We start from the raw sequence: 17442 nt of genomic DNA, 5'->3' as shown, positions 1-17442 counted from the left end.
TTGCTACCCTCCGTGCTTCCTCCAAGTGGTGTTCAACATGGAGGAGTACTGATTTGTTGGGCTAATAGATAAACCTACTTTTCTCCCTGCCCTCTCCCCAACACCCCCCCCCCCCAACCCCTGCTGCCACCCCCAACATATTTTGCTTCCCCTATAAGTAAGCATTGTATAAATAGGTTGATAGAAAAGAAGCATCCACTGGGTTTACCTGCCTTATTTTCTTTCCAAATACTGATTGACTTGCTGTGTATTTTCTGTGTTTAAAAAAAAAAAAAATCATAAACAGGTTGAGTATGGTTGCTATGGCATGAGTTTTTTCAAAAAAGGTAAAATTTTACTTTTGAATCCAGTAGACGTGCATAGATTAGACCAAAGTATTTCATTTCATAAGTTTCTCTAAATGGTTTTTAGGAACACATTCTAATAAAGCTGCATATATGATTAGAAAAATTATTTACAATTACAGCTGGGATACAATACATTAACAATTTGAAATTCTGTATGAAATTAAATATTAATTTACTTTTTTAATATTGTAATGAAGCTTATTGGAAAATAAATCTTGGCACCTTACAGAAAATTGATGAAAATGACAGGGGGGTGGGGGGATAGAGGGGGAACAAAAATAGTGCCGTACAGATAGGAAGAAAATGGGGAATTGTACATAGACTGGTGGTCTTTCTTCCCAGAACTGCCTCACTATTAAGGTATTGAAAAGTAGACTGACGGCAACAAAAAGTGCTTTCACATTAGAAGATTGCAACTGCCGGCAAAGGTGAGGTTTTCCTACCGTTAGCTGCACTAAGCCAGCCAGCGTTCATTGTTCTGATGGCAGTGAAGATTCGTTCTTTAGTGGGTCTTGTGAGATGTCGTTTGGTCTTCGTTTAGAAGTAAAAGTGCAAAGAGTGACCCCTTTGCTGGTAGCAATAGAATCGCTTGGCTCCAGCCTCCAAAAGGTCAGTCTTGGGTGAGACAGCATCAGATAATGCAAACGGGGAGAGCAATGTACTGAGGTCAGAGATCTCTGCTGGAGCAGTGCTCTCTCTGGACCCCCTTTATAGTAAATAGAAAAATACCTATAAGTGCATCACATACTTAGTGGGGATTACTGAGCTGCCTCCATTACTGAAATAGTTCCTGTTTGTAATGGAAACTTATGATTTCAATAGTGCAGCAGGGCAAGTGTCTTAAATACCTCCATTTAGTTAATTTATGAGGAAGAATTTAAAAAAATATATCTGCTAGTTATCTGCTTTTCCCCACCTATGATAGATACTATATTTCACTCTTTCCCCCACTGAGAGTATTTTGTTATTATACAAATTGGGTTTTTAAAAATCATACTTGTGCATTATTAAAAGCCTCAGTGTGCAGGAGGGGTTTGGTGCATTTACTACTTTATGCACTCTGGAATTCCAGTTGCTTAATTAAGATTAGAAATTTCCGTGTTCGATGACTCCTTGTTTCTTGTGATGAAAATTGCTGGGAAGCAGAGAGGTTGGTGGTCTGCTGTTCTGTAATTTACTTTTTTTACTTTGGAAAACCAGGATTGAAGAAATGTCTAAGGTCAACTAAAGTAGATTAGGTCTCTTGAGAGCTGACATCTGTTAAGTGTTACAAGCCAAATAGTATAATCCCACCACTGATGAATGCACAGCATTAAGCTGCTTTATTTTGAATTTCTAACCCTGATGATCTTGTATGAGAAATCTGTAATGTTTTGAGTTTGAGGTTGAACTTTGAACTGTTCAGGCAACATTGAGGAAGTGTGGAACTGTGCTGTTGCTGACCATGAGTATTAAGAACATAAGAACATAAGAAATAGGAGCAGGAGTAGGCCAATCGGCCCCTCGAGCCTGCTCCGCCATTCAATAAGATCATGGCTGATCTGATCCTAACCGCCAATCTACTATCGCAGAACCATCTCCTGAATCTAACAGAATTAGACACATGAAATAGGAGCAGGATCAGGCTACACGGCCCCTGGGCCCGCTCCGCTACCCACAGGGCCATGTCCGATCCGAACCTAGACTCATGTCCAAATTCCTGCCCGCTCCCCGTAACCCTTAATTCCCTTTACTTCTAGGAAACTGTCTATTTCTGTTTTAAATTTATGTAATGATGTAGCTTCTACAGCTTTTTGGGGCAGCATATTCCATGGACCTACCACCCTCTGAGTGAAGTAGTTCCTCCTCATCTCAGTTTTGAAAGAGCAGCCCCTTATTCTAAGACTATGCCCCCTAGTTCTAGTTTCACCCATTATCGGGAACATTCTCCCCGCATCCACCCGATCCAACCCCTTCACAATCTTATATGTTTCAATAAGATCGCCTCTCATTCTTCTGAACTCCAATGAGTAGAGTCCCAATCTACTCAACCTCTCCTCATATGTCCATCCCCTCATCCCCGGGATTAACCGAGTGAACCTTCTTTGTACTGACTCGAGAGCAAGTATGTCTTTTCTTAAGTATGGACACCAAAACTGTATGCAGTATTCCAGGTGCGGTCTCACCAATACCTTGTACAACTGCAGCAATAACTCCCTATTTTTATATTCTATCCCCCTAGCAATGAAAGCCAACATTCCATTGGCCTTCTTAATCACTTGCTGCACCTGCATACTAACCTTTTGAGTTTCGTGCACCAGGACCCCCAGATCCCTTTCTACTTCAGTATTTTCCAGTTTCTTGCCATTAAGATAATAACTTGCTCTACGATTTTTCCTGCCAAAGTGCATAACCTCACACTTTCCAGTATTGTATTCCATCTGCCAAATCTCTGCCCACTTACTTAGCAGGTTTTTTATGTCCTCCTCACTCACTACTTTCCCTCCCATCTTAGTATCATCTGCAAACTTTGATATGTTACACTCGGTCCCCTCCTCCAAATCGTTAATATAGATTGTAAAGAGTTGGGGACCCAGCACTGACCCCTGCGGAACACCACTAGTTACTGATTGCCAGTCTGAGAATGAACCATTTATCCCAACTCTGCCTTCTGTTAGATAGCCAATCCTCTATCCATGCCAGAATATTACCCCCAATCCCGTGATTTTTTACCTTAAGCAATAATCTTTTGTGTGGCACCTTGTCAAATGCCTTTTGGAAGTCTAAATACACTACGTCCACTGGTTCCCCTTTATCCACCCTATATGTTACTTCCTCAAAGAACTCCAGCAAATTTGTCAAACATGACTTCCCCTTCATAAAACCATGCTGACTTTGTCCTATTAAATTATGATTATCCAAATGTCCTGTTACTGTCTCCTTAATAATGGACTCCAAAATTTTACCTACCTCAGATGTTAGGCTAAGCGGTCTATAGTTTCCAGCCTTCTGTCTACTGCCCTTTTTAAATAAGGGTGTTACATTCGCCGTTTTCCAGTCTGCTGGGACCTTTGCTGAGTCCAGGGAGTTTTGGAAAATTATTACCAATGCATCCACAATCCCTACCGCCACTTCCCTCAAGACCCTAGGATGTAAGCCATCAGGTCCAGGTGATTTATCCGCCTTGAGTCCCATTATTTTACCGAGTACCACTTCCTTAGTGATTTTGATCGTGTTTAGCTCCTCCCCCCCTATAGCCCCCTGTTTGTCCAGTGTTGGGATATTCTTAGTGTCCTCTACTGTAAAGACTGATACAAAATATTCATTCAGTGTTTTTGCCATCTCCATATTTCCCACCATTAATTTCCCGGTCTCATCCTCTAAGGGACCAACATTTACTTCAGCCACCCTTTTTCTTTTTATATAACTATAAAAACTCTTAGTATCTGTTTTTATATTTTTTGCTAATTTACTTTCATAATCTATCTTACCTTTCTTAATCAATCTTTTTGTTATTTTTTGCTGTCTTTTAAAGTTTTCCCAATCCTCTATCCTCCCACTAGATTTGGCTACCTTATATGCCCTTGTTTTTAGTCGAATACTATCCTTAATTTCTTTACTTAGCCACGGACGGCTGTCTTTTCTTTTACACCTTTTTCTTCTCAGTGGAATATATATTTTTTGGAAGTTGTAAAATAACTCCTTAAATGTACACCACTGATCATGTATCGTTTTACCCTTTAATCTATTTTCCCAATCCACTCTACTCAATTCGGCTCCCATACCTTCATAGTCTCCTTTATTCAAGCTTAGCACGCTTGTTTGAGATCCAACCTTCTCACCCGCTAATTGAATATGGAATTCAACCATGTTATGGTCACTCATTCCAAGGGGATCCTTTACTAGGACATTTTTAATTAATCCTGTCTCGTTACACAGGACCAGATCTAAGGTTGCTTGCCCCCTGGTCGGTTCAGTTACATACTGCTCACGAAACCCATCCCTAATACACTCAATGAACTCATCCTCAAGGCAGCCCTGCCCAATTTGATTTGTCCAATTAATATGATAGTTAAAATCCCCCATAATTATAGATTATTACAAGCCTCAACTATTTCCTGATTGATACTCCGTCCAACAGAGTTGCAACTGTTCGGAGGCCTATAGACTACGCCCACTAGTGTTTTTCCCCCCTTATTATTCCTTACCTCCACCCAAACTGTTTCATTATCCTGATCTTTTGACCCAATATCATTTCTCTGTATTACAGTGATTCCTTCCTTTATTAACATAGCCACCCCACCTCCCCTTCCTTCCTGCCTGTCCTTCCTGATTGTTAAATAACCTGGTATGTTTAATTCCCAGGCATTGTCACCCTGCAGCCATGTTTCTGTAATGGCCACAAGATCATACCCATATGTAGTTATTTGTGCCATTAACTCGTCTATTTTGTTACGAATGCTACGTGCATTCAGATAGAGAACTTTCAAATATGTTTTGTGACACTTAGTTCCTGCTTTTGCCCTTTTTATTACTTTACCTTTTACTCCATACCTTCTGCCCCTTCCTGACACGCTCTGGTTTTTAATTTCCCCACTGCTACCTAAGTCTATGACCTTCTCTGTTGTCATTTTTATTATTTGCTCTCTAGGAACCTCCCCCCCACTAGTTAGTTTAAAGCCCTCTCTACAGCCCTAGTTATATGATCCGCCAGGACTGTAGTCCCAGCACTGGCCAAGTGAAGCCCGTCCCAACGGAACAGCTCCCTCCTGCCCCAGTACTGGTGCCAGTGCCCCAGGAAGCAAAACCCATTTCTCCCACACCAGTCTTTGAGCCACGCATTTAACTCTCTAATTTTATTTGTCCTAGCCAAATTCGCTCGTGGCTCAGGGGATTATTACCCTTGAGGTTCTGTTTTTTAATTTGACCCCTAGCTGCTCATACTCCTTTAACAGAACCGGCTTCCTAGTCCTATCTACGTCGTTTGTACCAACATGGACCATGACAACTGGATCCACCCCCTCCCACTGCAAGTTTCTTTCCAGCCCAGAGGAGATGTCCTTAACCCTGGCACCGGGTAGACAACACAGCCTTCGGGACCCTCGCTCTCGGCTGCAGAGAACTCTATCTATCCCCCTAATAATACTATCCCCTACCACTACAACATTTCTATTTACTCCCCCCTCTTGAATGGCCCCCTGTTCCACGGTGCTGTGGCCAGGTTGCTCATCCTCCCTGCAGTCCCTGCTCCTGTCCCCACAGGGAGTAAAAACCTCGAACCTGTTGGACAAGAGCAAGGGCTGCGGCTCCTCCAGCTCTACTTCCTGGATCCCCGTACCTGCCTCACTCGTAGTCACACCGTCCTGTCCCTGACCATGGGCTACATCTGAATTAATTAACTTCATAGGTGTGACCACCTCCTGATACACAGAGTCCAGGTACTTCTCCCCCTCCCTGATGTGTCGCAGTGTCTGAAGCTCGGACTGCAGCTCATCAACACGGAGCTGGAGTTCCTGTAGCAGCAGACACTTGTCACAGACGTAATCACCGTGAGTCTCAATGGGGTTCACCGGCTCCCACATCTCGCAACAGTAACACAGCACCTGCTCCATTCTATGTAATTAATTAAATTTTTTATTGTTAGTTATGGACACCCTCTGCCCGATTTTAGATGCTAGTATCCCCTTTAATTAATTTGATTTAAATTAAATCAATCCCTCTAGTTACACCAGTTAAATAGTTTACCAACAGTCACTCTGCACCAGAAAGGCCTTATTAACTACAACCCACAGAGTTAAAGTTTGAAAAGAGCACCTAACACCCAACTTACCCTAACACACACTTACCCAAACTCTCAGCACTCTTTGATGACTCACACTCAGTGCTTGCTCGCACTAGGACTGGTCTTTTTATACTGTTTGTTATACATGCTTGTAGTGGCATACATGAACTACTGTGAGGTAGCTTTCCTAAACAGGAAAACATTTTGTTGCTTGTCGCAGTTGACCTTTTTTGTTTCTTGTGCGAAATCCCTTGAGCTACGCAAATCCAGTGCTATCTGCAAATAAATAAAACCTATTGTTCTGTTTTACCCTGCAAATTAACTCTAAGAGCTTGATTTCTTGCAATACTGCCACTGACATGACCTTCTGCAAATTAGTTTCTCATCACTGTTTTGCCTGATAATTGAAAAATATCAAGCTTTCAATTTTACTTTTAAATGTCAGTTTTATGAGGCTCTGCTGGCAGTGTGGAGTCTCACTTGTGGTAGGAAAATCTGGCATGAGAAAACCATGCGCGTCTTCTTTCCATAGAACATTTTATTTAAGTTATGTTCCTTGCAGAATTTCACGATTTTGGTTGAAGCGCCACCCCCAGTGTGCATTGCTCATTAAAAAAAAAAATGGTTACATTGGGTACATCAGTAAACTTAGCTTGCTCAAATAGACATCTGTGCCACAGTTCTTGGGATATTTTTTTCACATTTGCAATCAGATTTTAATGAATTCTGCTGAATGTATTTGGTTTCATTTTTGTTAGGTTGTCCACCATTTTTAGAATGTTGTTTTTTCCTTTGAGACTTTCTTCATTATACTTGGTTACTGCTGCCATTTAAATTGAACCATACAAAGGGGAAAAATTCAGTTGCTTTGCGCCTCCCGTTAGCGCCCTAAGATCTCCTGCGTCGGCAGATCGTGACGTCAGTCGGGTGCGCAACGCCCCATTAGCGCCCCGGACCGGATATTGAGTGGCGCCCCCTGCCTTACCGCCTGCCGCTAGCAATGACAGGTTGAGGGGAGCGTTATGCTGTCAGAAAGGGATTAGGGGAGCGCTATTTAAAGGCGACTGCTTCCTGCCTTTCTTTGTCAGTGACATTTTTGCACCATGCAGTCTGAGAGAGAGAGAGAGAGAGAGAGAGACTTCTGGAGAGATTCAACGCTGTGTGAAGGAGTTTTGAATACTGAGCAGCACTTTGCAGGTTTATTTTGATTTGCCCTTCCTTGCTTTGCCAGCGCTCTGAGGTAGCGCCTCGCTCCTCGGTCTTTGTGCCTTAAGACAGGTGTGAAGCGCCTGATTTAGCGCTCCAATCACATCCAGGGGCGATAAAAGCCAAGTTTGCTGTCAGGCGCTAAACTTTGTGCACGGCCAATAATGGCGCCCCAAATGGGGCGATACCGAATTTTTCCCCCATAGCGTTATACAGCACAGAAAGAGGCCCTTCGGCCCATTGTGTCTGCGCCGGCCATCAAGCCCTGTCTATTCTAATCCCATTTTCCAGCACTTGGTCCGTAGCCTTGTATGCTATGGTGTTTCAAGTGCTCATCTAAATGCTTCTTGAATGTTGTGAGAGTTCCTGCCTCTACCACCCTTTCAGGCAGTGAGTTCCAGATTCCAACCACTGTCTGGGTGAAAAAGTTTTTCCTTATATCCCCTCTAAACCTCCTGCTCCTTGCCTTGAAACAATGCCCCCTGGTTATTGACCCCTCTACTAAGGGGAAAAGTTCCTTTCTATCTACCCTATCTATGCCCCTCATAATTTTGTACACCTCAATCAGGTCCCCCCTCAGCCTTCTCTGCTCTAAGGAAAACAACTCCAGCCTGTCCAGTCTCTCTTCATAGCTGAAGCACTCCAGCCCAGGTAACATCCTGGTGAATCTCCTCTGCACCCTCTCCAATGCAATCACATCCCTCCTATAGTGTGGCAACCAGAACTGCACACAGTATTCCAGCTGTGGCCTAACTAGCGTTTTGTACAGCTCCATCATAACCTCCCTGCTCTTATATTCTATGCCTCGGCTAATGAAGGCAAGTATCCCATATGCCTTTTTAACCACCTTATATACCTGTCCTGCTGCCTTCAGGGATCTATGTACATGCACACCAAGGTCCCTCTGATCCTCTGTCCTTCCTAGGGTCCTACCATTCATTGTGTATTCCCTTGCCTTGTTGGTCCTCCCAAAATGCATCACCTCACACTTTTCAGGGTTAAATTCCATTTGCCACTGTTCTGCCCATCTAACCGTCCCATCTATATCATCCTGTAGCCTGAGGCTTCCCTCCTTGCTATTTACCACTCCACCAACTTTTGCAAACCGTTAGCGCCCTGTGGCACTGCGCCCCAGCCGTGATCGTCGGCAGCTCCCCCTGACTTACCGCCGGAAGCTATGTCCGACAGGGTCAGAGGGGGCCTATCTGAGGCCGGGGCGGCGCTATTTAAAGGCGAGGTGCCGGGCAGCCAATTTTGTTGCTGGCCGCCTGCCTCCACTGCCGTCCCCGGCCTCCTGACCCATTGTATTTATATAGCACCTTTAATGTAGTAAAATGTTCCAAGTTGTTTCACAGGAGTAGTATAAGACAAAAATTTTACACCGAGCCACATAAGGAGAAATTAGGGCAGGTGACCAAAAGTTTGGTCAAAGAGGTAGGTTTGAGCGTCTTAAAGGAGGAAAGAGAGGCGGAGACGTTTGGGCAGGGAATTCCAGAGCTTAGGGCCGAGTCAAAAGAAGGCATGGCCACCAATGGTTGCGCGATTATAATCAGGGATGCTCAACGGCTGAATTAGAGGAGTGCAGATATCTCGGTGTGGGCTGGGTGTGTGGTTGTGGGTTGAAGGAGATTACAGAGATAGGGAGGGGCGAGGCCTTGGAGGGATTTGAAAACGAGGAGGAGATTTTTGAAATCGAGGCGCTGCTTAACCGGGAGCCAATGTAGGTCAGTGAGCACAGGGTGATGGGTGAACGGGACTTGGTGTGAGTTAGGACATGGGCAGCCAAGTTTTGGATCACCAAGTTTACGCAGGGTAGGATGTGGGAGGCCAGCCAGGAGTGCGTTGGAATAGTCAAGTCTAGAGGTAACAAAGGCCTGGATGAGGGTTTCCGCAGCGGATGAGCTGAGGCAAGGGTGGCGATTGGCGATGTTCGAGGTGGAAATAGGCGGTCTTAGTTATGCTGCGAATATGTGGTCAGAAGCTCATTTCAGGGTCAAATAAGACACCAAGGTTACGAACAGTATGGTTCAGCCTCAGCCAGATGTTAAGGAGAGGGATGGAGTCAGTGGCTAGGGAACGGAGTTTGTGGCTTCGGTCTTCCCAATATTTAATTGGAGAAAATTTCTGCTCAACCAGAACTGGATGCCGGGCAAGCAGTCTTGACAATTCAGAGACCGTGGAGGGGTCGAGAGAAGTGGTGGTGAGGTAGAGCTGGATGTCATCAGCGTACATGTGGATACTGACGCTGTGTTTTTGGATGATGTCGCCAAGGGGCAACATGTAGATGAGAAATAGGAGGGGGCCAAGGATAGATCTTTGGGGGGGACACCAGAGGTAGCCATGCGGGATCGGGAAGAGAAGCCGTTGCAGGTCATTCTCTGGTTACGATTCGATAGGTAAGAATGGAACCAGGTGGGTGCAGTCACACCCAGCTGGACGACGGTGGAGAGGCATTGGAGAAGGATGGAGTGGTCAACCGTGTCAAAGGCTGCAGACAAGTCAAGAAGGACGAGGAGGGATAGTTTGCCTTTGTCACTGTCACAAAGGATGTCATTTGTGAGTTTGATGAGAGCCGTTTCGGTACTGTGGCAAGGGCGGAAACCTGATTGGAGGGATTCAAACATGGAATTGCTGGAAAGATGGGCATGAATTTGGGAGGCAACAACACGTTCAAGGACTTTGGAGAGGAAAGAGAGATTGGAGATGAGTTGGTAGTTTGCAAGGACAGAGGGGTCAAGGGTTTTTTTGAGGAGAGGGGTGATGACGGCAGATTTGAGGGAGAGGGGGACAGTACCTGAGGAAAGGGCCATTAACAATGTCAGCTAACATGGGAGCCAGAACAGGAAGTTGGGTGGTCAGCAGTTCGGTGGGAATAGGGTCGAGGGAGCAGGAAGTGCATCTCATGGACAAAATGAGTGTGGAGAGGTCATGAGGGGAGATCGGAGAGAAACTGGAGAAAGATGTGAGTTCAGGGCTGGGGCAGGGGGGAGCCTTAGCGGACGTTTGGCCCGGTGGCCTAGGGGAAGGAAGGGAAGTGACAGAGGCAGCTGAACGGATGGTCTCAATCTTGGAGACAAAGACATCCATGAGCTCCTCACACTTCCTGTCGGACGTGAGGGTGGAGGAGACGGGGGAAAGGGGTTTAAGAAGACGGTTAGCAGTGGAGAATAGAAGCCGGGGTTTATCTTTGCATTCCAGAATGATTCTGGAATAGTGAACAATTTTGCCAGACGCGAGCAGGACTCGATAATGCTTTGTGGTCAAGCCAGATCTGGCGGTGAATGGCTAAACCAGATGTTCGCCATATCTGTTCAAGTCTGCGTCCCTTGGACTTAAGGGAGCGAAGGTGAGGGCCATACCAGGGGGAACGGCCAGGGTGAGAGCGAGTAATTGTTTTAATAGGGACTAGGGCATCAAAGGTGGTGGTGGTGAGGGTGTGGTTGAGCAGATCGGTAGCTGCAGAAATGTCATAGTGAATGGAGTGCCAAAGACTGGACAGTTGGGATGTCATAAATGCAGTTGTAAGAGTTGGGAGGGAGTATTTTTTTCCAGGGGCGGACACAGAAGGAAGTTGGGTGTGGAGGGGAGTCGGGGTGGGGGGTGGAAGGGGGATGTGAGTGGAGAGCGATACATAGAAGTGGTCGGAGATGGCCTTATCTACGATTGACATGATGGGAGTAGCAAGGCCACGCAAGGTCGTGGGGGTGGCCGTGAATATGGGTTGGTGAGTTTACACGGAGGGAGAGATTAAGGAAGAATAGGAGGCTCGTGAACTCAGAGGAGAAAGAGCATGATGAATTGAGATGGAGATTGAAATCACCGAGGATGAGAAGTCGTTTGGTGCAGAGGCTGAAGGAGGAAAGCAGTGAAGATATCTTGGTTATAAAATTTTTATGATACTTTGGTGGGTGGTAGAGAATGAGAATTTTAAATGAGAGGTGAGAGGGGTGGAATAAAGTGAGATGCTTAAAGGAGGAGAAAGTGCCAGAAGAGTAGGGGGACAGACCAAGGTGTGATTTGCTGACGAGAGCCACACTGCCACCACGGCTGTGCGGGGCAAATGTTGGAAGGTATAGCCAGGTGGGGAGGCTTCATTTAAAGTTAAGTTTCCGTCAGGGCCATGATGTTGATGCAATCATCCACGATAAGCTCATGGGTGGCACGGGCCTTGTTCACAAGTGAATGGACATTCTGGAGGGAGATGCGGAGAGGGTCGTTGATGGCTGCCCCACTGTCAGTGTCCACAGGGCCAGCGCTTGGGGGGGGATGAGTTGGATCGGGAGGAGATGGCAAGATTTGCCCCCAGTGGGCACGCTGGGCGAGAAGGTCAGCGAGAGAGTAGGATGGGACAGTTGGGGTTGCTGCTCGTAAGGTGGCAGTGACGAGTGTCTCGATGGACCCTTTGTAGGATGCTAAGAGAGGCACAGAGGGAAGCTGTAGGCTTATCTAAGAGGGAGTCAAGCCTGGGATGGCGGCAGGAGAGTAGAAAGGCCGAAGAGTAATGAAGGATTGGGGTAGGGATTTGGGAAGGCAGAGTATTCGAGAGGAGAGATGAAAGGAGGCATGACGACAGGAGAGAGTGGTCAGGGAGGGATAGAGAAAAAATGAAATGGGTGGGGAAAAAGTGGAAAGGTATTGAATGGCTTGGGTCCGGAGCCATCCGGAAGACAAAGAAGTGGGGGTTTCACAGGAGACCAGAGCTTAAGGAATGCAGAGTTCTTGGAGGGCTGTAGGGCTGGAGAAGGTTACAGAGAGGGGGAAGGACAAGGCCATGAACGAGAATTTAAACATCATAATGAGAATTTTAAATTTGAGACGTTGGGTGGGTGGAGAGGCAATGTAGGTCAGTGAGCATGTGGCTGAGTGTTTCTTGGTGTGGGGTAGGATATGGGCAGCATAGCTTTGGGTGAGCTGAAGTTTACGGAGGGTGTAGGATGGGAGGCCAGACAAGAGAGCGTTGGAATAGTTGAGTCTGGAGGTGACAAAAGTGTGGATGATGGTTTTGGCAGTAGGTGGGCTAATGCAAGGACAGAGCTGGGTGATATGGAGGTGGACGTTGGTGCTCTTTGCAGTAATGGCGTCAGAAGCACAGCTCTGGGTCAAATAGAATGCTAAGGTCGTGAACAGTCTGGTTCAACCTGAGATAGTGGCTAGGGAGGGGATTGGAATCGGTGGCGAGGGTACATAGTTTGTGGCAGTGGCTGAGGATAATGGCTTTGGTCTCCACTATGTTTAACTGGAGGAAATTGTAGCTCATCAGGTCTGGTTGTCGAACAAACAGCCTGACAACACAGGGTTGAGTAAGGTGGTGGAGAGGTAGAGCTGGCTGTCATCCGTGTACATGTAGAACCTGACCTCTTTGGATGATGTCTCCAAAGGGAAGCATGTAGATGAGGAAGAGGCAGGGGCCAAGGATAGATCCTTGCGGTGATTCCAGAGGTAACAGTGTCATGGGCAGGAAGAGAAGCTATTGCTGGAGATGCTCTGTTTACAATTGGATAGGCAAGAGTGGAACCAAACAATGGGAGTCCCACTGAGCTGGACAATGGAGGTGATGCATTGGAGGAGGATGATGTGGTCTGCAGTGTCAAATTCAGAGAAGTTGAAAAGGACAACGAGCGATTGTACTCCACGGTCACAGTGGGTGTCATTTGTGATTTCTTTTCTTAAAGGATATAACCAATATTACACGATAGATAATGGACTGTTCTAAGAGCCCACCCACATCTGTGCATAGTTCTTCATAAGTTTATGGGGTGGGGGGGCCGAGTGATAAAAACATTTTCTCAACAGCAAAAGCTCAGTAGGCCTAGATAGCCTGTCCCTTTTTGATAGACGGATCCCACAAAAACATCTTTTAATCTATTTTTTTTCCAGAAGCATATATAATTGTTTCTGAATTCACTTTTAGTGAAACCTGTAATTTAGGCACACCTAAGGGACCTGCATCAGATGTCCTTATTTTCAAAATAGTCATCGTATGTACAGGGAAATTTGCCCCAACAATCTTGAAGAACCAGCTGAGATTATGATCAGCACCTAAATCAGCTGCAACTATGCTAAGAACTTGTGTTTGGAAGCAGATATAACAACAAAACTGATGTTGCAAGTTAGCGTTTCTAACACTCCAGCTACTGGCGAGAGTGTCCTGGAATTGGGGATTCCTACCCTGAGCGCTAGTAGCCTGGGAGATCAGCTCTTTAAATTTTCCTGCCGCAGCAGCACCCACCCCTGCCCCCGCTCCGTGATGTCACTGGCTGTTGCTCAGAGAAGCCTCCAGCTCAGTAACGTCACCTAACAGTTGGGAGGGGGCTGCTGGAGAGCTGCAACAGAGTGTAACCACAGATTGCAATGGGTGCTCCTTTTTGCCTGTCGTGGTTTGTGTAAGCTTGAGGCAGTAAGTATTTAAAACTGAAAAGAAAGAAAGACTTGCAATTATATAATGCCTTTCATGACCTCAGGACGTCCCAAAGCGAATTACAGCCAATGAAGGACTTTTGAAGTGTAGTCACTGTTGTAATGTAGAAAACACGGCAGCCAATCTGCACACAGCAAGCTCCCACAATCAGCACAGTGATAATGACCAGATAATCTGTTTGTGATGTTGATTGAGGGATAAATATTGGCCAGGACACTGGGGATAACTCCCCTGCTCTTCTTCGAAATAGTGCCATGGGATCTTTTACGTCCACCTGAGAGAGCAGATAGGGCCTTGGTTTAACGTCTCATCTGAAAAACGGCACCTCCGACTGTGTAGCACTCCCTCAGCACTGCACTGGAGTGTCAGCCAAGAATTTTGTGCTCAAGTTGCTGGAGTGAACACATTCAATGAGTTTTTGATAATTCCCAGTTCCTAGCTTCTAGCTATGAATTTGCAGTGTTACTAAAATCAATTTTTTCACACCAGTGCATTGTTTGTGTTAAATGCCATTTGCCAAGCTGTATCTGAGGTGCTGAGCCTCGCCATTCTTTTCAATGTTGACAGTTTCAGTTATGCGTAATGCCTTCCTATGTAATTTTGGGTCATCTACAAATGTCATAATACTGATTTTGAGCACATGTTCAAACTCAAGTGGGACTAGCTGAAGTGCTCTTGCAGAGAGCTGGCACGGGCTTGACCGGCCGAATGGCCTCCTTCTGTGCTGTAACCATTCTATGATTCTATGATTCATTTATTGCAATAGTGGATTAAAGTTTATAGGAAATATGATATTCCTTACTTAATACATGAAACCTATTTTTCCAGCTCAGTCCTTTAAAGAATTTGCACAGCTTCTCCATACGGTTGAAGAGGAGCGAAGAAGATTGGTGAGAATTATTTTCATTTTAAAATTCTTACAGAAACAGGAATGTGGCCAAATGGGTGGAGAGATGATTGGAGGGCAGAAAGTAAATAGTAGATGTAAAAGGAAGTTTTTCAGATTGGAAAGATGTGTTCCACATGAGTCTGTTTTGGGACCAGTGTTATTAGCTATATACATAAATGACCTGGACTTGGGATAGATGAAATTATATCCACAATTTGCTGATGACACCAAGTTCGGGGTAGGGGAAAGGCAAACTGACGAGAATTGTGGAAAAATTGTGGAGGACGTAGATAAGCTAACATGATTATGTGTAATTTTGTGGCACCCTATTATAAGAAGTATTTAATAGCCATGGAAAATGTATAGATTCACTAGGATATTACCAGGCGTGAAGAGGTTACAGTTATGAAAAGAGACTCGAGAAGTCCGGGCTTTTTTCACTTGAACTGAGAAGATCAAGAGATGATCTAATGGAGGTTTTTAAGTCTTAAAGGGTTACGTTAAGGTAAATAGTGACATTGTTTCCACTGCTCAGCGAGATGTTAACAGAACAGAGCAGATTTAAGATAATCACAAAGAATGAAACAAAAGGTTGTAAATGTCTTTATAATGAATGTGATTAGAATGGGAAATTTTCTGCAAGAAACATGCTGAAGCAGAGTCCATAATTTCTTTTAAAAGTGAGTGTTGCTTGAAAAAAGAATATTAATGGATATGTGAAGCATGCAGGAGAGTGGGATTAGATTAGGTAGCTCAAGTTAGAAAAAACCACTGGCACAGAACTGATGGACTGAATGGCCTGTTTCTATGCTGTAACATTCTGTTATTCAGTGGTGTCTGCACCATCTCTCTGTTAGTTTACAAGCAGTTCATTTAACATTGTCAAAAGTATAAAAACATTAATTTAACATCTTCGCTGAGATGGTTTATCAGTGATCAGATGAGATGGCCAGTGCAGCCTTAGCCTATTGACTTCACAGAGCGAGGTGAGCTTTGAAACATGCTTGCTCCCAGTCCCACACAAGCAACTTAACCATTTTGTGACTTTGCAATTCATCAGGGTCACAGGGTATAAAATATCTGTTGCATGCCTGCCAAATAACCTCAAATTGCCCTTCCACGCTTTGCTGATCTTTATGCTTGATGTGTTTTCATGACTAGTTTGATTAATTTGAGGGGTATTATTCCAATAAAAACATATGCCATGTTTAATCAACCATCTCCCTAACCCTAATATCACTACAGTCCCCACAGTACATGGCGGGCGTGATCATGCAAACATGATTTGTCCGCTATAAGCGATGGTCGGTATAATGTTTGATAGCAATGAAATAAATGACCAACCACTTCCAGTGATTAACTTAGCTTAATGTCAAAGCCTGGGTTTGCATTGCTGCTTTGTCTTATAAAAGTATTTTACCCATCAGAATCTTTTTTTCTAAAAAGAACAAAAAAAGGCACTAACTTGTGCTGATGGGCAGTATAACGTTTGACACAGTTCGTGGCAGGTGAGCTTCCAAAATAATGCCAGTGACACCACTTTTAACAAGACATTATTGCAAGTTTAAGGAGTATTGCTAAGCTCTATGGGCCAGCAGAGAGCATCATGAAGCATGTAAGCAACTTTGACTTGAGAGCCGCTGGTCAATTTTAAAGTTCCTGAACCGCTGCCACCGCTCTAATGAATGTCTCAAAAATTAACAATTTAGTAAGGGGGTGATTGAAAGAAGGAAATATATCTGCTGAGTACAGTTGGTCTGAAAGTCTTGCATTGTCTAAAGATAGTCAATTAGACTCCTTTTTGACCAATATACATTAAAACAGTGCTGCAGGACAAACTGGAGTGGACAGGGCGGGCGGAAGGTGACCCCGAACAGATGCTGGAACTGCCCAAAATAGCCGGCCTGCTTAATACAGTTTAAGTAGTGTCTTTTTAATTCACACTTTTGGTAATTAGGAATGGTCAGCAGCATTTTCCCCGATATAGGCGGCTGTCCAGGATAAACGGGGACAGTGTAAGTGGTAGGGACTGTAGTAGCAAAAAAACCCAGTTCTTTAAGAAAGCCTCAAATCATTAAACAAAAGTCAGTTATTCCTGTAATTAAAAACTGAAGATGCTGGAAACATTCAGCAGGTCAGGCAGCATCTGTGGAGAGAGAAGATGGGGTTAACATTTTCAGGTTGATGACCTTTTGTCAGAACTGGAATTATTCCTGTAATAATCCAATGTATGTTTCTGTTCTATATGTAATTTGAATGGATTCCTGATATTAATTAATGTTCAAGGGATTTTATTCGCATTGTTGCATGTACTGGAGTGAAAGTTCTGGGCAAGTACAAGTTTTCTAGGATTTTAAAAGCTGGGTACTCAATTACATTCTAAATTCTATAGGGTTAAAAATGTGCACAATAATGATTTCCAGACTCTAATAGTAATAGCAGCCAATCATTCACCAGCTAATTAATTTATTAAAATACTGTTTGTCGAGGTGAAGTTCTGTTTTGAGTTTGTATCTGCACTTATAGTTTGACTTTGTGGACAGAAGGGTAAACGTATTCTGGTCATGTCATTACATTCAGCCATCCTGGATAGTGGTTCAAGAGACTAAGGGCCATGATAGACCTCACAATTCTACAGAACCCAGTTCACTAGACAGCAAGAACCCTTCCATAGATTACAGAGTAGCACAGCTTTCATGACAAAGCATTTTGAGGCTTGTCTTGGAGGTTCACACTGCACAATATGCCCCACCCAAATTATTTTCATAGGTATTTTTTTTTGAGTGGTTCAACCCAGTGGCCTAGAAATTCAGTTGCGTTC

At 44.5% G+C, this 17442-nt stretch overlaps 1 protein-coding gene across 1 annotated transcript in view; it reads left to right on the top strand.

Annotated features, from left to right (window-relative positions):
• arhgap42a (Rho GTPase activating protein 42a) overlaps nt 1-17442 on the top strand; it is a 604917-nt gene that overhangs the window by 169673 nt on the left and 417802 nt on the right. The window contains exon 3 of the mRNA XM_085998730.1: nt 14561-14622. Coding sequence (XP_085854856.1) covers nt 14561-14622 — 62 coding nt within the window. The remainder of the gene's footprint in view (nt 1-14560; nt 14623-17442) is intronic.

The sequence above is a fragment of the Somniosus microcephalus genome, chromosome 10 (assembly GCF_052327205.1).
Source record: "Somniosus microcephalus isolate GS21.2 chromosome 10, FLI_Smic_1.0, whole genome shotgun sequence".
Classification (NCBI taxonomy): domain Eukaryota; kingdom Metazoa; phylum Chordata; class Chondrichthyes; order Squaliformes; family Somniosidae; genus Somniosus; species Somniosus microcephalus.
This window is presented reverse-complemented; position numbering and strand designations above follow the sequence as displayed.